Raw genomic sequence first — 27,520 nt, forward strand, 5'->3', positions numbered from 1 at the left:
AGAATACATAGTGAGGTGTTTCTGTACATGTCCACATTGCAATAACCAAATCAGGTTATTTAGAACATCCACAACCTGGCTTCATTGTGGTGAGAATATTCAGAATCTTCTTTGTTAGCAATTTTGAAATGCTCTGTACAGTGTGGTGAACTATAGGCACTCACTGCAGTTAAAACGCCATGACCAAGTTCTCTTACCTGCCTGTAACTGTCACAGTAGCCACTGACCAGTGTTTTCACTGTTGTCCCTTCTCTGTCCCCAAGCCCCAACCCCAGCCATCAGTACACTCTCCCACTGCCTCCATGAGATCAGCTTCTTGACATTCCATACGAGTGGGGTGATACACAGTACTTCTCTGTGTGGCTGGTTCGTTCAAGTAGCGTCATGTCTTCTATGTTTAGACTGGATTCCATTGTTGTCTGGTCTCCAGTACTTTTCCCATTGTGTGTGCATTTCCAGATACCCATCATTGGCTGATGAAATCTCAGGCTGCTTTCATCCTCCCCCATCATGCATAGTGCCGCGCTGCACATGAGAGTAAGCGGGCGTTGGTCTGACATGATTCCATTTCTCTTTGCTCCCTGTAGTGAAATTTGTGTTTATTTTTCAGTTTTTCTGAAATTCTGTGTACACTGGAATATTATACATTATAGCGTATTTAAAGCAGTCCTGTTGAAAATATATTGTTACTAAAATATTAAGTAAGTATATAGAATTATACTTATTTATGGGGTATTATGTGATGTTTAAATCATTGTATACACTGCATAATGTTGAAATTATGTTAAACATATCCACTTCCTTAAATATTCCTGTCTAATCCTCTTTTTACTGTGTTGTCTGACAGGCCTCATCCTTGGTGTGTAGACCATGCTGGCCTTGAACCCTGATCATCCCGCCTCTCCTTCATGAATGCTGGAATTACAGGTGTGTGCCACCATGCTCAGCCTCACACCCTTCTAGCTGGCTTACATCTTAAAAAAAGAAAAACAACTTTCATTTCCGAGTGTGTGTGTGCCTGTGTGTGTGTGCATGCGCGCGTGTGTGCTGGTACACTCGGCGGCCAGGAAAGGGTGTTGGGTCCTTGGAGCTGGCATCACAGTAGATGTAAGCTGTTGGTTATTAATGCCAGGAACCAAGATGAGGTCCTGGAACTTAGGAGCCTCCTTTGTCCTACTGTGCAGAACAGAATTGCTGACTTCTGCAGTGCCCGCCGATGGCCCCTCCTTGTTCCCCTTTTAAATTTCTTCACCTTTTGCTATCCTAAAGGATTCACTGTTTTGTTACAGTAATTTCATAGGTTCAGACCTTACCTTTATATATTTAACTCAAATTTAGTTGTTTTCGCTGAGATATTCTCTTCAATTCCTTAAATATTTTGCCTTTTTATAGTGCTGGGGATTGCATGCTAAGAAAACACCTCTAAGGTACATTCCTAGTTTTTGAGACATCTCATCATAGGGTACAGGCTGGCCTTGAACTTTGGATCCTAAGTCTCTGCCTTCTGAGTGCTGGGGCTACAGGTAGGCACCTCCATGCCAAGCTATGTGTAATGCTTTGCATAGTCTCTGTCCCATTTCCGTAATGACTGTGCTGATTTATACTCTCCGACAGTGGCCGTTCCTTCCTTTTCTGCATCTACCCTAGAATCTGTTGTTTTCACATTCTCCTTGGGGTCCGGCATTTGCTCTGAGCAGAACCGTTTCCCTCTGGAGCTCATGCAGCTTAGGCAGACTCACAAGCCCCTTCCTCTAGTCCACGGAAGCGCTAAAGCGGAGCTGTAGGAGATAAGATGGTGGCACAGCTCCTTTCACTTTGGGCAGAGAGCTCCAGCAGTACAGCGTTCTGAGGCACCCATCACCAGTGCGAGGAGAGGCTTTTCAGTGAGGTTGCACTTGAAAGTTACCCGAGTTCTGTACATAACCCAGGTAAATTCACTGATTCACCTGGGTAGACTTTGGTCTGGCACTGGTGTCCCCGTCTGGGGTGAACAGAAGTTTGTTCATCTCTTTTAATCAGGAAAAGCTGTGCAGTTTGATTGACATTTTCATTTTTTAGGATGAACACTTTTGTTTCTTTCCTAAGACTTTTTAAAAACATGTGTGTATGAGTGTTTTATCTGCATGTGTCTGTGTATCACGTCCATGCTTAGTGCCCACAGGCCCAGAAGAGGATGTTAGATCCCTGTGAGCTAACAGGTGTGTTTGCTATCAAGGTAGTGCCTCATGGAATGAGTTTGGAAGTATTCCTTCTTCAATTCTGGAGGCAGTTTCAGTAGAATTGGTTTTTACTGCTTGTTGTTTGTCTAATTAAAACCAGCCTTAAACTCCTTGAACCTTTTTCCTCAGCCTCCTTGGTGTTGGGATTACTGATATATTTCACCACACCCAGGTTTTAACTATTTACTTACTTACTAACTTACTTACAAACAGGGTTTCTCTACATAGCCCTGGCTCTCCTGGTACTCACTGTGCAGACCAGGCTGGCCTTACAAAGATCCGACTTCTTCTTGATTCAAAGGCTTATGTTACCATGCCCATTTCAGACTTTTAACTCTTTAAAAGTTAGATTTCAGTTTGAAACCATCAGGTCCTTGATGTAAGACTTTTAAATCTTTACTGTTGATATAATTGTGTAAAATCTATTCAGGTTGTCTATTTCCTGATGATTTAATCGAGCTGACGTCTAATCATAGTGGGTTTTTGAACTTTTATGTGTCTGTGTTACCAATAGTAATACCTCCTCTTCTTTTTGGTCGAGTCTCCTTCCCCACCCACCCCCTTCACTTTTCCTTAGCTGGAATAGTGTTTATCTGACAAAAGCAAAGGAAGAACTATGAGCACTTCCACTGAGCCTTGTTTTTACTGTCCAATCCAGTGTCATTATTTAGAAACAGGGTCTTGGGGCTGGGGATCAGTAAAGTTCTTGCGTAGCAAGAAGCCCTGGGTCTGAGCCCAGCACCAAATAAATCCAGGTGTACTGGCACATGCCGATAATTCTAACACTTGGAAGATGAAGGCAAAACAAAGTCATTTGGGGATTATGTACTGAGTTCAAGACCAGTTTTGGCTATATGAGAACAGCAGGACAAGGTCTTGTTGTATAGCCCTAGCCAGTCTCAAATTCACTAGGCAGCTCAGGTTTTCTTAAGCTTGACAGGCTCCTACCTCAGCCTTCCGAGTGCTAGAATCACGGGTGTGTGCTTATGTTGCCACACCTAGGTTTTTCACCTTATTAGACTTAATTTGGAGCTTAGTATTTTTCTAGTCCTTTGGGGGCACAGTGCCTCTCTGAGATAGATTGTTGCCATTTCTCAGAGCTGTTTCCCTCAGGGGCTTTACCTCACAAAATGAACATTTTTTTTTTTCCATTTTAATCTAACCACTGACCTGCTGGTTGTTCTGGAGTGGTAAGTTTCTGAAACTCCTACTCTACTTTTCTACCTACAATACTTGTGGCCACGAGGTATTTCTAGGATTTCAGTCCTGTTAGATCAGGTAAGACCTGTTCAGCACTCCAACATCCCCTGTCCAGAGGAAGAAAAGAGCATCTGGCTCTTGGGTGGGAGGGGATGTACTAGTATTCTTGTTGAGGTTCACTTGGTTCTCACTGTGTGCCCAATCTGTCCCGTCCCAGTCTGTCCTCCCGAATGAGCAAGGATAGCATTGCAGCACCTGGCTTGAACAGCAATCTAAGTCTCATCGGACATTTTATGTTTATTAATTACCGTGTAGTCTTGCTTTATAAGAAACCTGAATGGTTACATCTCCATCCCTGGGGTTTATGGCAGCAGAACTCCCAGGCTCTTGAACTTTGTGACTGCCTTTGCTAATCGAGATCCCACTTCCGAACTACACTCCTTTACTTCAATTATTTGAATACCTTTTTTTTTTTTTTTTTTTTTTTTTGGTTTTTCAAGACAGGGTTTCTCTGTGTAGCCCTGGCTGTCCTGGAACTCACTCTGTAGACCAGACTGGCCTCGAACTCAGAAATCCACTTGCCTCCCAAGTGCTGGGATTAAAGGCGTGCACCACCACCGCCCAGCCAATTATTTGAATACTTAAGTACTCAATTTGGCTGGGCTAGGTAGTCCAACTAACTGTAAGGCAGGTGAGTACTGGTGTACAACCATCAGGTGAGGGATGCAGAAATGGCCCATTTTACAACAGCTAAAGGTGAGAGTGCTGAGGAGAGCTTTAATGGGAGGGGGAATTATGAGAAAGCACAAAGACCTCTATGTTTCAAAAGTGTGAAGCAAGGACCAGAAAAGAGCGGACGGAGCACGGTATCATAAAAACGGGTGGTGCATGATCTGCCTCACCACATCAGCCTCAAGAACCACAGCTTTCTGTGTCAGGGCTGGAGTGGAGGACGCATGTCTGCGAGTGCTGAGTCAGAGGAGCTTAGTAAGATGCTCTAAAGCAGACTGAAATCAGCTTGTAGGTCAGCACATGCTGTGCCAGCCTGCCAGGGCCAGCACCCACCCTGTCCCCACCAGTTCCCATCGGTGCAGAGTGCAAGGACTAGGTCTCAGTAAGAAAGGATATTAGAAAAATACAAAATTTAATTACACATGATGAGGCCTCTTAAAGTTTTCAATCTACAGAACAGAACATGCCTTAGCTACACACCTCCTGTTTTTTGTTTGTTGAAGCCTGGCTGGCTGCTCAAACTAGGCAGCTCAGGCTTCTTTAGCTCCGTCTTCTGTATTAGCCACACCCATCATGTTTTGAAAATGTGGTTTTTCCTTTAGCCTAAGACCCTTTGCTGGTCTGCTCACATGCAGAAGCTGCCCCTCTCCCCACCTCGGAAAGCCAGCCAAATCTGTAGACCCAGGCCACACTCCTGTTGGTCCACACATCTTCCATCTTCCTTGTTCTGTTGCCCAAAGATCCTGGAGCCTCAGGCTCATACTCCACTCCAGCTGCCTTCCAGGAAGAGCTATGGTGCCAAGAGACTATAGGGAGTGTTCTGAGGACCCTCTGGTACTTGGACCTTCCACTGGCTTCCTGACTTTCTGACACGCAGTCTAGAATGTCTAGAATGTAGGTTTTTAAGGCACCAAGTGGTTTTTAGAAACTTCCTCTGTTAGGAACTGCCTTCTGCACAGTAGCTGAAAGCAGTGGTTGTTAGACACCAGGATACCTGGCAGATGAGTGTCTCTGGAAGAGGAAGATTATTTAGGGTGCACAGGAGTCACTTTCAAGGCAAGAAGAGGTTGATTCTCTGGGAAATGGATTTGCAGCCCTGAGAGGAGAAAAGCCGCTCTTCCTCGGGGACGTATGTCATCATCTTGGCGATTTCATCCAGGGCCTCTTCTGTGTATGGGAGATCCTGGCCCAGGAAGGCATCTCGGACACACAGCCTCACATGGCGGTACTCCAGTGGCAGGAAGGGGATAAAGAGGTCAACAAGGTGTTCCTTCAGGAGACAGCTGGAGCCAAAGCTGCTGTCTGTAATCAAGACCCAAAGTTACGTGGAGTCTGACCTAGCCTGAAACTGAACCCTGTTGGAGACTTAAGGTCCCCCAAATTGAGACCTGGGCAAGAGCTTGTCTCCCACAAAGCTTTTGGAGTGCTGTGTGCAGTTGTTCCCAAGGGCTGTACAGCTGTGGCTATTCTAGGCTCAGAGAAGCACAGTGACTATGGCTGTAGGAGGTGACGGCATGACCACCAGTACTGGCTGGCTTTGGTATAGCAAAAAGGTGGTGTTGGTATCAGGCTCCGAACCCAGTGACATCACATCTAGGCTACAACTGTCACACATTCCCAGAATCCACTTGGCTCACTTCCCATCTTTAACTGTGAGAGGCTACATTAGTATCCATATAAATAGGCCGAGCACCCAGACCTCTCTCTCTCTTCTCCCTCCTCTTGCCATCACCCTTGCTGTTATCTGCTAAGTAAACCTCACATGGAAAGGCCTGGTGTGGTCTGTCGTGAGTAGCTCAGCCAACAACAGGTGGAGCTGTCCCACCTGCACTGTTCTCTCAGGGAGATGTGCTAGCCTATGAGCAGACCACAGCTGGTTCTGGGGCTGGGTCAGTGAACCTACTCAGAAGGCATTTCCAGGAAAGGAGTGTAGCCTTACTTATTGTACTTGTGCCACCAGAAGTTGATGGTGTGAGACTGTCCTGTGTCCTCCACTGTCCAGCCACCCTCACTGCCTTGCATTTGATACCAATTATCTCTAGCTGTGCTCTTGGCAAGGCTGTGAATGTATCTGAATTGATCACTTACCTGCAGACTTCATGATCTCAGCCTGAAGGGGCATCTCCAAGTGCTGCATCGTAATTTCCTCCCTGGACCATCCATCCTTAAGCAAACCCAGGACTACCTCCTTGATGACACTGCCTCCAAGGTTACTGAAAGAAACAAGTGCTTGTTAACAGGCGATTCCCACACTGACTCCCTGACTGCTGATAGTTCTGGAAGGTGGGAGGCTGCTGCAGTGCAGAGCAGAAAGGCACTGCCCTGCCTTGCCCCCATCCTGCTTTCCTGGACCTTTTTGGTAAACACTGATCAGGAAACACAGTTGTAAGTGACTCACAGGTCAGATGTGAATGAGATTCGGGGACCATGTGAGACTAATGGAGGAACACAAGGCTCCCAGCAGGACACACTGAGCAGTGACAGACTCAAGGTGGGGACTGTGGGCACAAGGATGCCTCCGAGGACCACAGGCTTCAAGGCTCAGAAGGTGAGGGTGAAAGCTAGACCACAGCTGAGGGAAAGTGTCATGTATCCACTGAAGGACTTGGGGCCAGAATGTAGGGTTGTGGCCCCATCCACTCTATGCCCTAAGAAACTCATTTAGGTTACCATGGTTGGGTTGTAGGGGGATGGAGTAGAGGTAGAGAGGAAAAGGACTGGAGAATTCACTTAGAAAACACTACTGGTAGGACCCTGCAGTTAGTGGATATAGGAGGTGTCTGTCTGGGTTGCACTTTTCCTTTCAGAGAAGTGTGGAGCAAAAGCTTATTTTGCACTGCCTGTGTTCTCTCTCAGGCTAAGCACAGGAAGATGGCTGCACACCGTTAAGACAGGAGTGACAGGTAAGGATGGAGGGCAAGAGCAAGTCCTGGGGACCTGCAACCAGGACAGTTCATCCCTGTCTCAAGTTGCCACCCAGCTGAGCCTTGTCTGTCTCCACAGCTGTGCCTTCACTTTCCCTGCTTCTTAAGGCCCTCAGAATGAGGAGTGCAGGAAGTAAGGCTAGGGGGAGGCAGCCAGCAAGTTTAGCTGGGTCCAGCATCTGTCCTCTCCTAACAAGGATCAGTGTCCTTGATACCCCAGAGGAACTCACTCAGACCTTTAGAGCAGGCTGGCTTCAAACTCGGAGATCTGCTTGCCTCTGCCTCCCCAGTGCTGGGATTTAAATGTATGTGCCACCACCACTAGGCCATTTGCATCTTTTTCCTAATGTTGCATTTCAGTCTGTCCCGCAGATGAGACTCACTGCATGCCCCTCCCAATCCCTAACCTGCCTCCCTAGCTGGGTGGAGAGAGACTGGGGCAGCATCCTTCCCCAGCAAACATGTGAAGAACAGTGTGACCCTCAAAGCCACAGATTTACGAGGGACCTTGAGCCCCCAGCTGGAAGAATCCAGTATGAACAAGGGCATTCCTCGCTCCTTGCTCAAGCCCAGCTGCTCTGCCACACTTCAGCCCCACAGAAACTACTCCCATCACTCATCTGATTCTGCACTTGCTGGACAGCCTGTCGGCAGCCTTTCTAGGGATATAACTGCATCAGCAGAGATGGCCCCATATGTGCTTGCCACGGTAGCCCTGATTCCACTACTCGGACTAGGCGGCAAGCCTCTGGAGGACAGCAGGCCAGTGAGGTGAATCAATCAAGCCCCAAGGACACAGACCCTAGTGCAAGTATTGTCTCAGTCCCAGGTCTACCTGCCTGCTCCATGTGACAGAGGCCCCAATCTGCATGATTTCTGCGTATGTATCGCTATGTGCAGCTTCCTTCTGAACTGCTTGCACTGTTGCCTACAGCCAGGGTCGTCTTCCCACCATGGCGTACCTCTCACAGGACAAGGTCTGGGAAGCCTTCACTGCCTGGCCGTGTCTTCAGCTCAGCAGGGCTCACTCTGGCACCTGCATGCCAAGGTAGATAGATGCTGAATTCCTCACCCTCCCAGCCCCTGCTGACTGCCTGCTGAAAGGACCAGTGTCACAAGCTCCCATCACCAACTGTGAACTCTTCCCTAAACAACAGAGCTAGACTCTCACAAACCTATTTAGGCCTCAGTTTCTTCATTGGTAAAATGAAAAACTGGGCCCAGACAATCTAAGGGCACTTCATCAGTCTGGAAGCAGTCAACAAATACCCATTGCACCGCACATTTTCCGTTCATGGGTAACTCACATCCATATAGTTCTTCAAAGTCCTTTCTGTTCATACCCTGACCACAGCTCAGAGAAAACAGACATTAGCAACCCTCTTCTTGGTGTGTGAAGACAGGACAGCAGCCCCAGTCCTGTCATGTGACTCTGGGGTCTTCTTCTGATAGACACAGGCAGAAATCAGTATTAGTGTAACTATATAGCAAGTGCCTGAATTCTTCCAGCCAGGAAAGGGATGGGCTTTGGTTCCCTAATTGCTTCAACTGTAACCTCTGAAACCAAGCCATAAACAGTACTATCCTGTCCTTGCTACTGAAAACTATCTGTATGTACAGTTCCTCAAGACCTGCATATGGAACTCTAGGACAGACCTAAAATATCCTTTGGAACCTAGTGGGAGCAAAAGTCTCCCATGAATATTACCTGAAGAGTGAGGCTCTAGATAAGACGGAGGCATCCCATCAACAGATAGATGCAGGAGGGACTGGGACCATGTCGAGGTTCCACCTGGACTGCATCAACTCAGCTGAGCCTGCTGACTAGTGCCCCAGGCCTGGCTGCCTCCCATCCTACTGTCACCTTTACAGATGAAGCTTACTCTTGCAAAATCTTGGCACTGTAAAATGGCTTTTGTCAATATTGGGCAAGCAAGCCCTCCTGGGCTTCACCCACTTTGTCTGAGGCGCCACAGAGAGCTGACAGAAACGCCACCAGTACCTCATTTCAACAGCAGGTCTCAGGTGTATTTCAGGATTAAACTGCAGCTCTAGTTGGCAGTGTAGGGGCTGGGAAGGGCTCAGTGGACAAATCAGTTACTGCCTGAGCATGAAGACCTGAGTTCAGGTCCCCAGCAGCTCTGGGAAGAGCTGGTTATGGCTGTGTGCCCTTAGAACTTCAGCTCTGAGGACTTGCTGGCCAGCCAGTCTATCCAGATTCAGTGAGAGACCCCATCTCAAAAAACAAGGTAGAGCCAAGTCTGGTGGCACACACCTTTACCTCAGGATTCAAAAGTACATGAATCTCTGTGAGTTCCAGGCCAGCTGGGGCTACACAGTGAGACCCTGTCTTTAAAAAGGTAAAAGTAAACAAGGTAGAGAGTGTGATACAGAACACCCAGTATCAACTTCCACACAGACTAGCACACACACAACAAACATGCAAGAATCCTTACCACAAAGGGAAGACAAACTGAAGTTTGTTCTAAAAATCAAATCTAGAGACTTGGATCTCAAACACATTGCTCTCTCATAACTAGAACACCGGGGAACCTTGGGGCAAGGGTTAGGGGTAGCTAATTTGGGGGCACCTTCAGGAGGAGTGGTTGTGGTTCTGCATGGCTTGAGAGGGGCTGGAGAACTGGCTCATGGCCTCCTCTTGATGGAAGGCCTTGGTGCAAGCACTGCCTCATTTGTTTAAGAGCCCTTGGGTAAGTGAATTCCACGGACAGCAGCTTTGCTGCTATGAGGTATCGTCGCCCCAGCTCCAGCTTCACCCATGTGCACTATTGTGTGTGTATAGCTACGTGGCCTGAGTCAGGTCTTTAGGGGAAAGAGCAGGGCTATTGCCAGCTGGTCAGTGACCAAAATGCTTGCCTTGAGATAGGGTCACACTGGGCAATGCAGCACCTGAGAGAGTTTGCCAAGTTGCAAACAGCTGGGTAGGAGAGTCAATGCCTTGGGGAACCATTCAGCTGCCTCTGCTTGTGGGAATGTCATGGACAGCTGAGGCCACTGATTCAGGAAGGGGCGAGTACTGTGGGAGCTGTGATCAGTCCTCATGCTGGCATTCCAGTTATGTTAACGAATGCCTCCTTTTCTCTTAAAACCACTCTTGAGATCCTTGGCCCTGCCCCATCCTTGGTTCCATATGCAGAAACCTAAGTGGCTTAAATCTGTTCAGTCTTGTCTTAGGGAACCACCCCAAACCCAAACCTGTCTTCTAAGTTCAGCTGGAGAAAAATCACTCCTATCTCCCCAGAGCACCCTAAAAACCCCACCCTCCATACCACCCAACCCATGAGCAAGCTCCAACCAGTGGAAAACGAGAGTGGCCTCACCAGTGAATAAGCAATGGGCTTTGGAATAGTCCTCAACTGAGTCTGCAAGGGGCTTCGTGAAGCACTCATGCTGGTTAAGTTTCTTGCCCACAGAGCCCTTTGAGGATCTGAGTACATGGAGCACAGTGATCATGGAGTGGCTGTTCCCGTTCAGCAGCTTGCACATTCCACTGCAAATGTGAGAGACCCACCCTTCACTCATCCTTTTCTAAGAGACTGCCCTTCCAGGCTGGGAATCCTGAGGAATGTAAGGTGGTTTTCTACTTGATTTCAGAACAAATAGCTTAAAACCAGTGCTCTCAGACTCTTGTCATTAACCCCTACTCAATCTCCGTCAGTCAGGGAGTGTGGCCTGCTGATGCTAACTCTGTCCAGCCCTGCTTACTCCACCCATCCTGGTGACCCAAGGACTGCCCCACTATAAGGACAGCAGTAGACCCACAGTGGCAACTCCACCCACCTCTACCATCTGCCTGTGGACCAAGCATCTTGTTAAGTGTCTTCCACTGCATCCTCCTCACCACCTTCAGTAGGGAGTCTAGATTTGCATCATGAACCCCACCAGTACCTATTATTTAAGGAAAGGTCCTGAACATCTCCCCAAGACTCCTGAAGACTGGCTATGAGAATCTTCTAACTCAACAGAAGGTCTGCTCCTGGTCTTAGAAATGTCACTTAGCTCAGACTGAGTGGGGACTATCTCTAATACCCAGTTGGAACCTCAATACTGAATTGCCCAAAGACTCAAACCTAAGCCTCAACTGGTCAAGTACCTGACAAGTTGAGTAACAAGAAACAGAGCTTCAAACTCACACACAACAAAACAACACAAGATTCCCACATCCAGAACTACTACCAACAATGTAACTATAGATGCCTGGGTCCCATGGCAAGTACACAGGAATAATGGAAATAAGTCTCTACAAAAATTAGTACTTCCCTAGTAATGTCTGAGAAAGTCAGCTTAGATGACATATATAACAGTGATTTCAAATAGCAATAATAAACAAAAAATTCAAAGACAATATAAAGGCTAGAATGAAGACCTTGAAACATGAACAATTGAATGGAATGACGAAAACAATTCAAGTTATAAAAACAAAACTTAAAGAGATATAATCTCTGAAGAAAAGTCAAAATGAAATAAAACATGAAAACGTCATGAATTCAAACAAAATACTCGGAAGGAAGCCTCAGATCAAGAAGGAGAAAGAACACCAGGTGGAGACACACATAGTTAATCTCAGCTCTTGAGAGGCAAAGGCAGGAGGATCTCTTGAGTCTGGGGCCAGCTTGGTCTACAAAGAGGTCCGGGACAGGAAAGGCAGGGTTACATAAAGAGACACTGTCTCAAAACAAGCCCTCAACAACAAAAAAACCACCACCGACAACAACAAAAAAATCAGGACAAGATACCTACATAAGGAATTGAAAAGGAACTGAATCACTTAGTCAAAGAAAATGTCAAATCTAAAAAATGCCTATGAACAGAATAACAGTTAGAGAAAGGGGCCTAGGTCAAGACATAGAAATAAACTGAGCAAAATCAGAGAGAGAGAAGAGAAAGGAGAGAGAGAGAGAGAGGCAGAGAGAGAGAAGCAAAGAGGCATACACTACATTTCCCTGGGGACCTGAGTTTAATTCCTAGCACCCACATCAGGTGGCTCACAGTGTCCCTTAACTCCAGCTCTAGGGGATCTGACACCTCTGGCCTTGGCAGGTACTGAACTGCACATATCCACACAAAAGCACATACACATAAATTTAAAAATAATAAATCTTAAGAAAAAAAATCTCTAAAGAGGGCTGGAGAGATGGCTCAGCTCTTCCAGCAACCACATGGTGGCTCACAGCCATCTGTAATGGGATTCAATGCCCTTTTCTCTTCTGGTGTGTCTGAAGACGGCAGCAGTATACTCGTACACATAAAATAATTTTTTTCCTACATAAATTAAAAAAAAATTCATCCCTAAAGAAACAGATGATATCAGGTCTAAGGGGCATACAGACCACCAAACAGACATAGCCAGAAAAAGAGAATGCAACATATCAAAATGTCTGGGATACAACAAAAGTTAAGAGTTATGTTTATAGCCGGGCGGTGGTAGTGCTGTGGTGGCGCACGCCTTTAATCCCAGCACTTGGGAGGCAGAGGCAGGTGGATTTCTGAGTTCGAGGCTAGCCTGGTCTACAGAGTGAGTTCCAGGACAGCCAGGGCTACACAGAGAAATCCTGTCTCGGAAAAACCAAAAAAAAAGTAAGAATCACACAGCTATTAAAATCCCAGAGCGATAAATTCAGTGCAGAATTTTACTAGACCTTCAAAGAACTAACACAAAAACTCCTTTGCCTTTTCCACAAAATAGAAAAGGAAAAAATATTTTCAAATTCCTTTTATGAAGCCAGTTTTATCCACATACCAAAACCAGCCCCAATTTCCAACCCCCTCTTTCCCCCCCCAAAAAAGGGGGGGAAAATATAGACCAATCTCCCTGATGAAAATAGATTCTGAGATTCTCAGTAAAATATATGAAAATCTAATTGAAAAACATAAAAAAGAATACCCACCATGATCAAGTCAGCTTTGTTCCAGAGATGCAGGGATGAAGCAATATATGAAAATCAATAAATATAATCCAAAACATAGGAAGATGGATTGTGGCTACATGCAACTGGGGAGGGAGGGGTCTGGCCCGGAGAAAGACTGAGATTGAATCTCATCCTGAAACTGGCAGGGAGTCCAGCTCTCTTCCTGCTCTCAGCCTACATGCAAATAACCTCTACCTCCCCCACCTCTGAGGGCTGTCTATGGCCAGATTACAGTTCAGCTTCCTCTCTGTCACTAACAACCTGCCCAGCAGGTTCTTAAAACTTCCTCTTCATGTAAACAAAGCATTAGCACCTCGGCCCTAGCCAATAAGTCAGTCTGTCAGTACTCATGGCCCACAGTGGGTCATCTCACTGGACATAGAAAGGCCTTTGACAAAATTCAACATCCATTCATGATAAAAGTCCTAGAAGAATAGGGATACAGGGGATTATTTCAACATAAATGTGTAGCTGCTTGTATTACAAATACTAATTATGTTCCCCCAAAAACCTACTTACACGAGAGGGTCGTCTACACGTAGCCCCAAGTTGGTTCTGATTGGTAAATAAAGATGCCAACAGCTAATAGCTGGGGAGGACAGACAGAGGCAGGATTTTAGGTTTCCCGGGGTTGGGGCCAGGAGGAGGAGAGAGATCCACCATGCTGGAGTAGAGTGTGGACAGAGAAGAGACAAGTCTATCATGGAGTAGAAAAGCAAAGGAGGGGCCCAGACTCTTGGACCAAGAAAACATGGCCCAGAAGGTTGACTAACTGGAGTTAAGGGCAGCCAAGATGGAACATAAAATTAGTAAGTTTACTCAGGATTAGTAAAATTACTCAGGATTAACAGCACAGAGGTTAAGCAGTGGCCCAACTATTGTGCTGTTTAAGGAATATTAAATTATAAAGGCTGTGTGTGTTTCACTTGGGAACATAGACCTTTGGGGCTGGTAGTGACCCCAAGTTGGGATTTATTAATTAAATAATTAATACAACTTAAATACAATAGACAGGAAGCCTGAAACCAACACTATCCTAAACAGAGGAGAACTCAAGCATTTCTACTAAAATCAGGATCCGGACAAGAATATCTACTGTTCACCCTCTTGTTTTACATGAGGCTTGAAGTCTTAGAGCAGTAAGACAAGTGAAGGAAACTAAGAGTATACAAATGGGAAAGAAAGAAACCAGAATACCTTTGTTGAAGGAGGATGTGATTTTACATGTAAAGGACCCTACAGAGTCCACTGGAAAATTACAAGTGATACTGTCAGCAAAGTAGCAAAATACAAAACACTCAAAAATGAGTAGCCTTCCTATATACAAATATCAAACACACCAAGAGAGAGGTCAAGGAAATAACTCCATTCACAATGACCTCCAAAAATACCTTGAACAAATCTGAAGAAGTGAAAGGCCTGCACTATGAAACCTTTAAAAGGCTTGAATAAGATACCAGAGGATGAAAGACCTCCCATGTTAATAGATTAATGTTGTGGAAATGACCATTCTAGATTCTACCAAAAGCAATCTACAGATTCAACACAATCCCCATTAAAAATCCATTGCAGTTCTTCACAAAAATTGAAAAATGAATCTTAAATTTCATATGGAAACATAGAATTCAGGGCAGCCAAGACAATCGTAAACAAGAAAAAACTTGTGGAGGCACCACCATCCCAGATGTCAAGTTACATCACAGAGTCATGGTAATAAAAAACTGGCATGGTACTGGGCTAAAAACCAGACTCATTGATCAATGGGGTACAATCAAGGACCACATATTAACCTACACACCCACAGGGATTTAACAAAGATGCCAACAATACACATTAGAGAAAAGACAGCATCTTCAAAAAAGAGGGCAGGTCAAATGGTATAGCTACGTAAGACTTCATCCTTATCTCTTACCCTGCACAAAACTCAACTCCAGATGGATCAAGGGCTTAAACAAGACCTGACACCCTGAATCTGACAGAATGGAAAGTACACTTGAACTCATATGTACATGGAGGGACTTAATGACTATAGAAGCACAAGCATTGAGACCTTCTATTAATAAATGAGATGAAACTACACCATCACTTGAGTGAAGAGGCAGCCTATAAAATGGGGAAAAGATATTTACCAGTTACATGTCTGAGGATTAGAGTCTAGGATATACAAAGAAGTCAAAACAACTAAACATGAAGAAAAAAGAAAATAAAGGTATAAGGGGGCTGGAGAGATGGGTCAGTGGTTCTGAGCACTGACTGCTCTTGCAGAAGTCCTGAGTTCAATTCCCAGTAACCGCATGGTGGCTCACAACCATCTGTAATGGGATCTGATGCCCTCTTCTGATGTGTCTGAAGTCAGCTACAAGTACTCATATACATAAAATAAATCTTTTTTTTTTAAATGAGGTATGAAGCGAAAAAGTTCTCAAAGGACAAAATGATAATGTCAGAGAAACAGTTTTCTTCTGAAATTTAACAGCCTTAACCATCAGGGAAATGCAAATTAAAGCTACTTTGAGATTCCATCTTACTCAGAATGGCTAAGATTAAAAAATGAAAAATAAAACAACAAAAACCAATGACAGATGTGGGGGAAAAGGAAACAGTGCTGTTGAGAGTAAACTGGTGAAGTCACTATGCAAATCAGTGTGTAGACTCCTCAAAAAAACAAAGAACAACCACATGATCCTGATATAGCACTCTGATATATATACCTCCTACTATGGAGATACACGGGGCTCTACTCACAATAGCTAAGAAATAAAAGCCTGGATGTCCATCCACTGAGAACAGATAAAGATGATGAAGTGTATTTACACAATGGAATATCATTCACCTGTTAAGAAACGTGAAATGAAGCCAGGCAGTGGTGGCGCACGCCTTTCATCCCAGCACTTGGGAGGCAGAGGCAGGTGGATTTCTGAGTTCGAGGCCAGCCTGGTCTACAGAGTGAGTTCCAGGACAGCCAGGGCTATACAGAGAAACCCTGTCTTGAAAAAACAAAACATGGGAAAGTGGGTGAAGCTAGAAACAACCATCCTGAGGTAACCTAGATGCAGAAAGACAAGCATCAAGTTTCCTTTCATTTTTAAGTGTTAGCTTGGAACTCTCAGATAGGTGTGTTTTGTTTGAAATTACTCATGGAGGTCAGGAAATTACCACAGGGAGAGATTTCCCAAGGAGGAAGATAGGGCACAGAAGTGTAAAGGGTTAATGGAGAATAACAGGAGAGTTAAATTGGGGGAAGGGAAGGGAGGGCAGAGTAAAGGAGGGACTGTACGGATGGATAAATAACATTAAAAGATGTTGGGGAAAAGCATGGAAGTAACCACTCTTTGGTTGGCTCTAAGTCTCACTCCACTGTACCATTGTAGGTGTTAGTATTCAGGGCCAAGCCTTACAGGGTAATCACCACTATTATTCCCCTACATGGACATAGTATTAAACGGACTTCTGATGACATATCACTATACCCATAGATTAATGTGTCTTCCAGCCCTCAGAAGCTTCTATTTGCAGTAGATTGTGATTAACACAGAAACCCATACTGGCCAAGGTGCCCGGCCACAAATGGAACACAAATACCTCACCCTCTCCTCCCGAGACTCAGGGATCACTTCGGAAGAGGAGGTAGCATAAGTATGGGAACCAGGGCTGGTGAAAGACCCCAAGGAACCAGTGTCTCCTGGACACAGCAGGGCAGCTGTGAACACACAGCTGATGTCACATCATGCTCAAGATCTGTGCAAGCTCCATAAACCAAATCCCGGCGAGGAAAGGGGAGCTGGGCACCAAGTATGTCCCACGCTAGCTAAGGAGCTAGAGGCAGTTTTTAGCTAACGGGAGAGGGAACTCTGTTTCCTGTAGTCCTTGGTAAGTTGACCACGCTCTCCGGGTGGAAGATCACAACATACAAGGATATCTGGGATTCACAAGTCCGTTTTGATGGATTTAAAAAAAAAAAAAAAAAAAAAAGGACACAAAGTTGGACGGGTAGGAAGGTGAGGAATGGCTCTAGAGTTGGGATGTGTGTGCATATGATCAAAATACACTGCAGAAAAAAACTTAAAAAACAGAACAAAAACCACAACCCGGATGCTTCCGATGCTCTTTGTTGGCCTCTGAGGTGGCTGTGCAGTCAGGCAGCCAGTCTTTTCTAGCTCCTGCCAGAGTTCCTGGGAGAATTCGGGGGGGGGGGGTGCTCAGCGTCCCTTGCCTGCTTCCAAGCTGGGAACATTGGCTTCTGTAAGGTCTCTGCTGCCAGTCAGTACCCCCATGCCCCGCCTCATGCTCAGACCTCACCTGAGAAAGAGGAAGATGGCTCGGGGCGCCTCAGCTCCATAGGCCTCGGGGCTCCTCCGTTCCAGGTAGGGTTCAAGCAACTCCAGCAGCCCCGGGTGCAGCTTCTCTGCTTCGTCAAAGATGAACGTGCTCTGTTGGCAGCGCCGCTGCGTCTCCTGCATCTGCCTCTGCAACTCCTCCTGCACAGAACATGGGGAGCTGCAGACTGAGACTGCTGTTTCCTCAGCCCTGGTGCTGTGGAATACCTAAGTCTGGGCTCCACCCACCACAATGACCAAACCCGGGCTTGGGCCCCACCAGGCCGCCAAGCTTCCCAGGTGGTACTCCCTGTTCTTGGGCTCAGCATCCCCACCTGGGATAAGGACCAGTGCTGGAAAGTTCTTGAGAGAAGCCCATCTGCCCACAGAACAAGCACCAGCCAGGTGCCTTCTCCAGGACTAAATAAGTCCCATCCTGGAGCTAATGACCACCTTACCCTCCCCAGGGGCATGGGCTCAACCCGGGAGATAGAGAGGAGAAGGCTGCCAGTCACTTTCCCTTAGCCTCTCAGAAGCAGGGCGCCTACACTGGGTGGCATCTCAAGACAGCCAGCCTCCTCTATCTTGGTGCACAGACTATATGGGACTTGAGGGTTACCACATGGGGCACCCACAAGAAGACAATGAGCTCTCCACCAACATGAGCTTTATGGTGCTCTTATAGCTGGGCACAGCTGCTTCTCGGGCAGCTCAGCAAGTCTGCACTCCCTGTCCATCTCAGCCTTCTTGGCATCTGCGTCCCTTCAACACTCCAGCATGTGTGTGCTGAATGTGTGTGTATTTCAGTATTCTAGTGGGGAAGCTGATATCCTCAAGTGGTTTTGCTGCAGCCAAGACCAGAGAATTTATCCTGGGAAAGCTCAGCAGTCGGCTGTCTGACACTAGCTTATCTGCGGCTGAGGGATGCCCAGCCCGTGCCCTCCAAGGCCAAACTAAAATTACCAGGTGACTCAGGCAAGCTGTGCCCTCAAGGCTGACTTAATCTTCCCAGTTTATACACTCTCCAGTCCTACAGTTGAGAGCCAACATGGGTGCGGTCACGGCTGTTTGCTCATTGTCAGGCTAATTTTACTACCTGTGTAAGTGATAACCTCCAAATAGTAAAACAACAAAGGAGGGTTCAATCCCTCGGCTTGCTGGTGTGTAAGGAGAACTGGGAACTCACATGCAATATGATGTGATGATACCACATGCCTTTTAAAAGCGGCTGGCACTGTAGCTAAGCAGTAGACTGCTTGCCTAGCATGCTAGGGCCTTCAGTTCAATTTCTAGCACCACATGTTTAAAAAATGAGCATAGCGCATGCCTATGATCCCAAGACTCGGGAGACTAAGTCAGAAGGGTTAAACTATCGTTGAAAAAAACCCTCAGAGCCAGGTGAATCTCTTGTGAGTTTGAAGCCAGCCTGGTCTATAGAATTGAGTTCTAAGACAGCCAGGGCTACACGGAGAAACCGTGTCTTGAAAACCAAAAAAGAAAAACAAACCCTCAAATTGTTGCTTTCATTATTCAAATTTCCCAGTTTGAATCCGGGCAATTGTGCTTGTAAGGCCCAGCCACGAATCCACAGCCCAGCGTAAACATAGGGAAAGTCAAACAGAACCGCACAGAATGTGCCCCTTTCTGTCTAATAAAACTACAGTGGCTGGACCTGTGTCAAGCTAAGGAGGCTGTGGCCTTTGGGGAGGGGATGGTAGAGTTTCTTCCTTAGACATAGACAGGATCTCTTTGTGCAGCCCAGGCTGGTCTTGAACTCAAGATCTCCCTGCCTTAGTCAATGAGTGTTGGGATTATAGGCATGTGCCACCACACCCAGTCACATTTCACTATTCTTAATACACTCAGCCTCTCCCCAGCCCCGCTGTTTGAGTCTGTTGGTGCTGTGCCTTGCCTCCAGTGTGCAACTGTCACGGAAACAGTTCTAGAAGGTTCTGGAAACATGTTTTCTCTCCAGGAGCTCTGGGCTGCCTCTGTGGAAGGGAAGGGGATGGATGTCTGTCACAGCTTCTGCCCCCATCCTGTGCTAGGCTGCTCTAGAGCCCACCTCCTTTAGTCAGGATCTCCTCTCAGCCCAGGAGCCTCACCCGTGCCAGGTCAGTGGAGCTACCCCGAACTACAGCCTCACCTTGTACATGTCCACATACTTGGGGTGTGGAAAATGGAAGGTAGAGATAAACATCTTGACACAGTCACTCCTCATTCCGTCCCGATACAGGTTGTCCACCAGCATCCTTGCCACGAAGTTCTTGCCTGTGCCAGACCAGCCATGGAATGACAGAGCCAGGGCCTTGCTTACTTGGGGCATCTCTAAGTAGCCCTTTACTGCTCTTAGGACCAGCTTGCTAGCGAGATGCTGGCCGTGAAGTCGCACACGCAAGTCCGATTCTAAGCCTAGGGGAAAAGAGGTCCCGGTAAGAGGCACAGGGGCGCGTGTGCACCACCTCCCCTCTACACCCCAGGATTTCTACAGTCTGATCCTTGTGGCCTCAGAGCAAGAAACAAGAAGGCAAACCTCCCAGCAGATGATATTCTGTTGGAATGACTTACACTCACCCTTATTGTATCAAAGAGCTAGGTGGGTGCACCCCTGGATAGTCAGCTGTTCATTGCTGTGCAGACAGTGCTAAGTGCTGGCAGGATATTTGGTATTGTCATTTCTATGGCCCATTATCTGTATGTGTTTGTCACTTCCTGCCCAAAGAAGAGGAAAAAGCAAGCTGCTATGGGGGAGGTCACCGAAGGTCACACTGCCCTCAATCTGGCCAAAAAAGCAACATTTAAGATATGGGCTGGACATAGTCCTGCTGTGCCAGTGACCTTCCTGGCATCTATAGGATTTCCAGATCTGGAAGGCCAAGGATGGGGGAGCAGACAGGCCCGGAACAGTGATGAGCGATTTCTGAGGTCAATACTACTGACAGAGCAATACTTAATTATCTGGGGCTGGTAAGAACGCCCAGTGAGAAACTCTGGGCTCTTTTAACTCTTAAGTGTATACACATGTAGACAGACAGACCGACATTTATACACACTCTGTATATACAGACATATATACATACTCTGGCCCAGCCCAGCCGCCTGATTCAGTCAACAGTGGAAGCCAAGTGGACGAACGCAACGGCGAGACATCGGGTTTAGTTAGAAGGTAGCTGAGAGACTGCCCCAGCAAAAAGGCCAGCATCCTTAAACTATATAGATGGCAATGCATCTTTATTATTAAACCACAAGTAATATAAGCCCCTCAGTAATATTAAACAACTGTTTTGGAAGAATTTGAGAAATCAAGATTGAATTCTGGGAGAACAATGGACAGACAGACCAATGTGGACGTACCCCGGCAGACTTCAAGGTGCTCCCACCTCTTCTTCCAGAGTTCATGTTCTCTGTCTGTCATTCCATCCCAACCTGGCATAGACTTGAGAGCAGCTTCTCAAAGCCAGGCCTGCTTTCCTTTTCCCATTGAAGAAGCACAGTTTGGAGGCAGGGAGGCTGCGCTGCCAGTTCGGGTAAGGCACTGGCCATTACCGTATTATCAACACCAACTGACTAGGTACCCTGAGCCAATCTGGAGGGAATTCTGGGATACTGGCAGATGATAGACTACTTTAAAATGCTGCCATCACTTTGCTTCCTTTCAAAACCATTGGTGCCACAAAACTGACTCTTGCAGCTGTGCCCCTGTTGTCAGAACCAGACTGCTTTAGATTTGGTAGCCAGGTCTGAAGAACAGTTGGTTGTCTAAGGAGAGAGCAGCGCTAGCTGGGTGTTGGTGGTGCACGCCTTTAATCCCAGCACTCAAGAAGCAGAGGCAGCCGGATCTCTGAAAGTTCAAGTCCAGCCTGGTTTACAGAGTGAGTTCCAGTACAGCCAGGGCTACACAGAGAAACCCTGTCTCAAAATCAAAACAAACAAACAAAAAACAGAACAGAGAGGGAGAGAGAGAGGGAGAGGGGACCTGCTGTAAATCTTCATTCAGACTTCCTGACCTGTATGTAGCCTGAGATTACACTCTGTGCTAGACCCTCCTTCAGACTCAGAGTCACTGATGGTCTGCCCATCTTTCCTTCCTTCCTTCTCTTTCTCTTTGTGGGTGTGTACGTGTTCCTGTATATGTATGTGTAGGGATTGCACATGCATGTGCACACTACTGTGGAGGCCAGAGCTTCACATCAGGTAATCACCATCTTGTTTTTTAAACCAAGGTCTCTCATTGAATCCAGAGTTCCTGTTTAGCTAAACTGACTGTCAAGCCCAAGGACTATCCCAGTGGGTGTGCATGAGTGTGCCACTCACCTGGCTTTGACATGGGTGCTAAGGTTTGAATTCAGACCCTCATGCTTGAGTGGTACGTAGTACACTGACTGAGCCACCTCCTCAGCCCCACTGGCCTTTTTGTAAGTAAGTAACCTGATGTCTAGTTTGTGCTTCAGTGTAACCGAGATGCAAGAGGCAGGACAGGCGAATACCAAGCAAAGTCCAGGTGAGAAACTACTTCTGGGGAAATTGGTAAATTTCATGAAGGACTGAACCACTGGGCCTTTTTCTGACTGATGCTAAATACCACACTGCAGAGTTAAACACAAACCACCTGCAACCCTCACTAGGCAACCTTATGAATAAGAATAGAGAAGGGGAGGGTTAGGAAGCGGTGATTCATATGCATGCAGCTCGCTGGGTGTGCATGGGGGCTCTCTGGCAGGGCAATCTTTATGCATGGAGTGGTATGAATTAACTTATAATGGAAAACAACTTTCTGTTTCTCTCAGGAAGCAGAGCTCCTCCTCCCTCCGCCATAACCTTACTCTATCAAGATATACAAACCAAGAAGCCCAGATTATACCCCACAGACCTTTGCTGGTTAAACCTCCAGACAGATGTTTCTTTTCTCGAGACTGGGTCTTTCCACGTAGCCTAGGCTGAGCTCATATGCACGGTCTTCCCACCTCAGTTTCCCAAGTGCTAGACCACAGGACACCACACCCAACTAGAAAGGAACACTGTGTGTTGTATGTGTGTGTTCCTGTGGGTGCACATGTATGTATGCACCCAGGGTCAACATTAAGTGTCTTCCTTAATCATACCCACCCCAATTTTTTTTTTTTTTTTTGAGATATGGTCTCTCTGGACCTGTTGCTCATCAGTTTGGCTGTGACTAACAGACTTCAGGAAGCCACTGGTCTCTGCCAACACTGCAGTGTTCGACAGGTGTGCCCAACTTTTATGTGGGTGCTGAGGAGCAGAACTCAGACTCTCATGCTTGCCCTGTAGGCCCTTTGCTAATGATCATACCATTTAAAAAATTCTTTTTATTTAATTATATATATAAATATATGCATGTGGTCTTGGGTTTCTGTAGCTGAGTGCAGCCACCTGCAGAATCCAGAAAAGGGTGTCAGACCCCCTGGAAGTGGAGTTGTAGCCAGTGGTGAGATGCCTAATGTGGATAGTAGGAATAGAACTTAGGCTCTCTGTAAAAGTAGTGCTGGCTCCTAACTACTGAGCTGTCTTTCCAGCCCTAAGGGACATTTTAACCACAATTATTGATCAGTTTTCTGGCCTCATAATCTCTCCTAGCATCAGAGAGATTGCTTCCTATTCCTGTTCTAACACTCCCGAAGGAGGCAGGCTGTGTCAGATTCTGACTCAGTCACTGCAGAACCCTTAGCACAGGGCCTGGTACACAGTGGAGCCAACAGAGATGAACGGTTCTTCCTCAGAAGATGTCCCTCAGCCATGAGTGTAGGGACATCTTCAGTCTAGACTGAGAACAGAGAGTGATCCAGAGCCTGCACCTTACAGTGTCTCCTGCCAGCCGTCTTAGCTGGCTGTAACATGTTCATGGGTCCCATGGATCCCAAGAAGCTCTGCACCTTTAAACTAAAGATAAAAAATGTCCCCGGCACTGGGGGCACCATGATTGGGGTTGGGAGTAAGGTAAAGGGCCTCTTGCTCTTGATCTAAGTATTTCCATACTCTAAAAACAAACAAACAAACAAAAACAAACAACAAACCAAGCAACAACAAAACCCAGGAGGGCTGGGGATGGAGTACTTGCCTAGCTCTCGAGGACAAGTGTTATGAAAACAGCCACATAGCAAGGATTTGGGCACTTGTTCTTAGGTGATATGATGTAATGTCCATTAAGGACACTATCAATGCTGGTGTCGTGTCGTTCCTATTGTTGGAGTGTCTTTTCTGGAAATCATGAAGTTCAAAGTCTTGTCAGAGAGACCCTCAAATAATTGTAGACCCAACTTTCCTCTTACTGGAGGAGGGGGAAATTGAGGGGGAGGTTTCTCACCAGTTGCTTCTCGGTAGTCATCAATCCCCTTCCCCAGATACCTGAACCCTGAAAATCACGTTAGTTCCAACCTGTCAAGTTGTTGGAGATCCTGCAATCCCCACCGCTGCAGCAGTCCTGAAAGCGGCAGATCCACGCAGTGAGCATATCCAGCGACCGCCGGCCCCATAGAGGAAGGCTCCAGCCTGGAAAGGAAATGCTATGAAATAGCAAGATAGTGATGAGAGAAACCGTTCTGAGGTTTCTCAGTGACAGCGCTCAAACCAGAGTTCAGGTCCCAACTCACAGGCAGGCTCGCTCCTGTGCTCCAGCGCTTCCTCTCTAAACCTTAACCGAAAGTTCGATCTGGGGTTGGGACAATCACCCACCAAGTGTGTCTACAAAGAACTTCCCCTAAGGCACCGTCAGTAAAGTGGGCAAGAACGGGGAGGCTTGGGTGTCTAGAGAAATCAGGGCAGGTGAGGGGGCGCAGAACAGCCAGACCTCTCGTTGTCCCTAGGGGCTGCACCAGGAGACGTGCGGCGGTGGGGTACAGTGCAGGCCTCTGACTATATGCAGGATACAGTGCTTAAGAGTGGAGAGATGGCTCAGCGGTTAAGAGCACCGTCTGCCCTTCCAGAGGTTCTGAGTTCAATTCCCAGCAACCACATGGTGGCTCACAACCATCTACACTGGGATTGACGCCCTCTTCTGGCAGGTAGGTATACATGCACATAGAGTACTCATACATAAAAGCATATAAATACATCTTTAAAAGAAAAAAAAAAGTAAAAAAGTTGAGACTGGCAGCTGAGCGAGGGGTTGGCGGCGGGACCGCTCTTACCCAGCGGCGGCACGGGGGTCTCGTGGTCTTCACAGTGATCGGGCCACAAGGTGCAGCTGAAGAGCGTCCAGTACCGTTTGGAGAGGGCCCCGGCCGTCCTCAGCTGCTCCTGCAGGCGTTGGATGCTCGGCCAAGGGGTGGGTTCGTCGGCCTCCTGCCCTGAGCTCGTGGCACCGCGGCGGCCCTGCACTCCCGGGGGGCGCAGCGGCAGGAGCAGCAGCAACCAGAGAGCACCACGAAACAACATGACCGGAGCGAGCGCTTCCGCCTCAAAGAGTCCGGGGACCTGGGGCTCATCGACACCCGCCAGCAGGCGCGGCCCAGGATTGGCGTCGCCTTGGTGACCGCCCCGCCCTCACGGAGGCTGACTCAGCTGCCCATCTGACTGAAACCCAGTTTCGGTTCAGACCAGAGACCCGTCCGAACCGGAACTCAAACTGGTGTCCCGGACTGCAGGAATCCCCAGACCGACTTGAGCCCCTGTCCACCCCACGGGATGCAGGCTATTCTGGGGCATGCCTGTGCCTCAAGTGGCCACAAAATGGCTACTGCCAACCATTCAGCTGTGCCTCCCACATAAGGAGTCCCTTTGGTGCTCTGTCCTTGTAGGAGGTCAGCTTTCCGCCAACCCGACAGGAGGGTGATGAAACCGTCTAAGCAGGGAGCGTTTTGTTGGCAGGGGAGTCAGCTGGGTGCAGAAGCAGTCCTTAGAGTGTGAGCAGTCTCGGAGAGCTGGGTGGCCTTGGTCGCTCCTGGTCCTCTGAAGAGGAAAACGAAACAGCAAGCAGTCAGCAGTAAAGGCTTTCATGGATGCCAGCCCAGCAGAAGCAAGAAGTAGAGTCGGGAGGTATTTGAGTTCTGGAAACCGCCAAGTTAAGAGGAAATTGTATCATGAGAGAATTACAGAAGTTAGGCTAAGTACTTGCCCACTCATAGCTGGGTTTACAAAGCTGAGCAGATGCACGTGGCGATGTAGGCCTTAGAACCCAGGAGGCAGAAGCAGGCACAGCTCTGAGTTCAAAGCTAGCCTGGTCTACATTCTGAGTGACAAGCCAAGCTACAGCTACACAGTGAGACCCTGTCAATATTGAAAACACACCAAAGTCCCCGGCTTGGCATCAGAGGGGAGGTGGTGGAAATCAGAAATGAGTCCTAGTGGCGGGGAGGTCTTTGGGTTATTGGGGTGGGGGAATGTTCTTGAAAGAGAATTGTGGGTGAGTTTTGTTCTACTAATTGCTCCTGACACGATGCACACTGCCCACCTTCCCCAGGGGTAAGTAGTGAACTAGACCTACAAGGTTATGAACCAACTGTTTCTTTGATAACTCTCTGGTGTTTGCCAAGGTGGCAGGAAACTGACACATGCCTTTATGCTTGTCTGTAAACACTCATTCGCTAACTATCTGAACATGCATGTCTAACATACTGATTACGAGCTTTTGTTGTTTGGATTTTTTATTAGCTTGTTTGGTTTTTGAGACAGGGTTTCTCTGTGCAGCCCTGGCTGTCCTATAACTCACTTTGTGGACTAGGCTGGCCTTGAACCCGGGGCCTGCCTCTGCCCAGGAGAGTGCTGGGATTAAAGTCATGTGCCATCACCAACAGGTCATACTGATTATCAGGAGCCCTACCCTTGCCTTGAGATATCTTGGCCTTGACTAAGAATGGATTCCCCCACCCATCTTCCCCTGAAACGAGAAAGGGTCGGGGTGGGGCCTTTCCCTTTAAACAGAGAGCTGAACATTAACGCTTCGAGCCTTGATCAGACAAAAAAAAAAAAAAAAAAAAAGGAGCCCTACCATTTTCTACTTATAGAACTTGGGGTTACCTGGCTGTTCTATACCTTGTCTGCCTCACCCACACTTCACATCCTAGAGATGCTGTGAAGAGGAGTCAAATGAATGTTTCATGCTCAGTACCTGGTTACTTTTTTTTTTTTTTTTTTTTGGTTTTTTGAGACAGGGTTTCTCTGTGTAGCCCTGGCTGTCCTGGAACTCACTCTGGAGACCAGGCTGGCCTCGAACTCAGAAATCCGCCTGCCTCTGCCTCCCAAGTGCTGGGATTAAAGGCATGTGACACCACTGCCCGGCACCTGGTTACTTTTATTTCCTCGTGTGGCAAGTATGTGCATTTACATGAAGTGTGTAAAACAACAGCATATGGGAAGACACTTGGGTGGCTTTACTTACTAGTGTTTCCTGGTGAATTATGGTGTAAATGAAGGCTCGTCTGCTGGCAGTGTGCCTGCTTATGTGCTAGCTTCAACTAAAATTAAAAAAAAAAAAGAAATACTAAAACCAACAATTTGTCAAAACAACCCAAGGTTTAAGACAGTGGGGTGACCATCTCAGCTGTGTAATCCTTATGTAGTGCTAGCAATCTCTGAGATGGTCTGAATTATCATTTCACTGCAGATAAATTAACTGGGAAATTCTAAAGAGTAACTTGATTTTTTTTTTTTTAAAAGGAGGCAGCCAAAGGAAGGCAAAGGAAACAAGTATTAAGACCTTGGGCATGTCTGGCTTTCTTCCAAGTTGCCCTTTGGAGAGGGAATCACCTTGGACCTAACTTGATTTTATTAAGGCATTCCTTTTCAAAACAAAACAACAAAAAAAATCTTGAGGTTAAGTGTTTCACCAAGAAGTTGGCCCCACATTGAAACAACAAATCCATACACCAGTGTTTAGTTCAGTCTCCAAGTATTTCTGTAAATTCGTCACATCCCGCTCTTGGGGGCTAGTGGATATAAACGCCAGGAAGAGCTCGTGGGTGGTGGGGTCATCTAGAGGCCGCTGTGGGAACTACAGGAAGCTATGAGGACTCATCAATTATTCAAGCAGTCCAAAGACCCAAGGCGATGGCATTGCCTAAGAACTTGTCATAAATGCAGAACTTGAAGTGTGGATCTCTAAGTTCGAGGCCAGCCTGGTCTCCTTGCAGAGCGAGCTCCAAGGCAGCCAGTACCACACAGAGAAACCATGTCTCAAAAAACAAAACAAAAATGTTTAAAAGCTCACGCCATCTCAAGTTTGCTCTGCTTTGCACTTATGGTTG

General features: G+C 47.0%; 1 protein-coding gene and 1 non-coding gene across 2 annotated transcripts; both read right to left on the reverse strand.

Moving 5' to 3' along the window:
• Positions 1-4,544: 4,544 nt before the first annotated feature.
• On the reverse strand, positions 4,545-24,722 carry Tor3a (torsin family 3 member A). Its single transcript, XM_028758324.1, has 6 exons — positions 24,467-24,722; positions 23,715-23,828; positions 19,468-19,733; positions 17,305-17,483; positions 6,240-6,364; positions 4,545-5,453 (listed from the first exon to the last, which is right to left on the reverse strand). The coding sequence occupies exons 1-6, from the start codon at positions 24,711-24,713 to the stop codon at positions 5,203-5,205; spliced, it is 1,182 nt and encodes a 393-aa protein (XP_028614157.1). The 5' UTR covers positions 24,714-24,722; the 3' UTR covers positions 4,545-5,202.
• A 2,206-nt stretch (positions 24,723-26,928) lies between these two features.
• Positions 26,929-27,030, reverse strand: LOC114615851. The gene has a single exon (XR_003710531.1). It is a non-coding gene; the product is annotated as a small nucleolar RNA SNORA67 (small nucleolar RNA).
• Between the last annotated feature and the right edge of the window lie 490 nt (positions 27,031-27,520).

This window comes from Grammomys surdaster, unplaced genomic scaffold, assembly GCF_004785775.1.
Source record: "Grammomys surdaster isolate TR1022 unplaced genomic scaffold, NIH_TR_1.0 130, whole genome shotgun sequence".
NCBI lineage: Eukaryota > Metazoa > Chordata > Mammalia > Rodentia > Muridae > Grammomys > Grammomys surdaster.

Excerpts from the sequence above, each read along its gene's own strand:
- Tor3a (XM_028758324.1), bottom strand. The coding sequence starts at position 24,713 with ATGTTGTTTCGTGGTGCTCTCTGGTTGCTGCTGCTCCTGCCGCTGCGC. Across the intron at positions 23,829-24,466 it reads GACCCCCGTGCCGCCGCTGG|GCTGGAGCCTTCCTCTATGG; the intron begins GTAAGAGCGGTC and ends TTTCCTTTCCAG. Across the intron at positions 5,454-6,239 it reads TGAGATCATGAAGTCTGCAG|ACAGCAGCTTTGGCTCCAGC; the intron begins GTAAGTGATCAA and ends TCTTGATTACAG.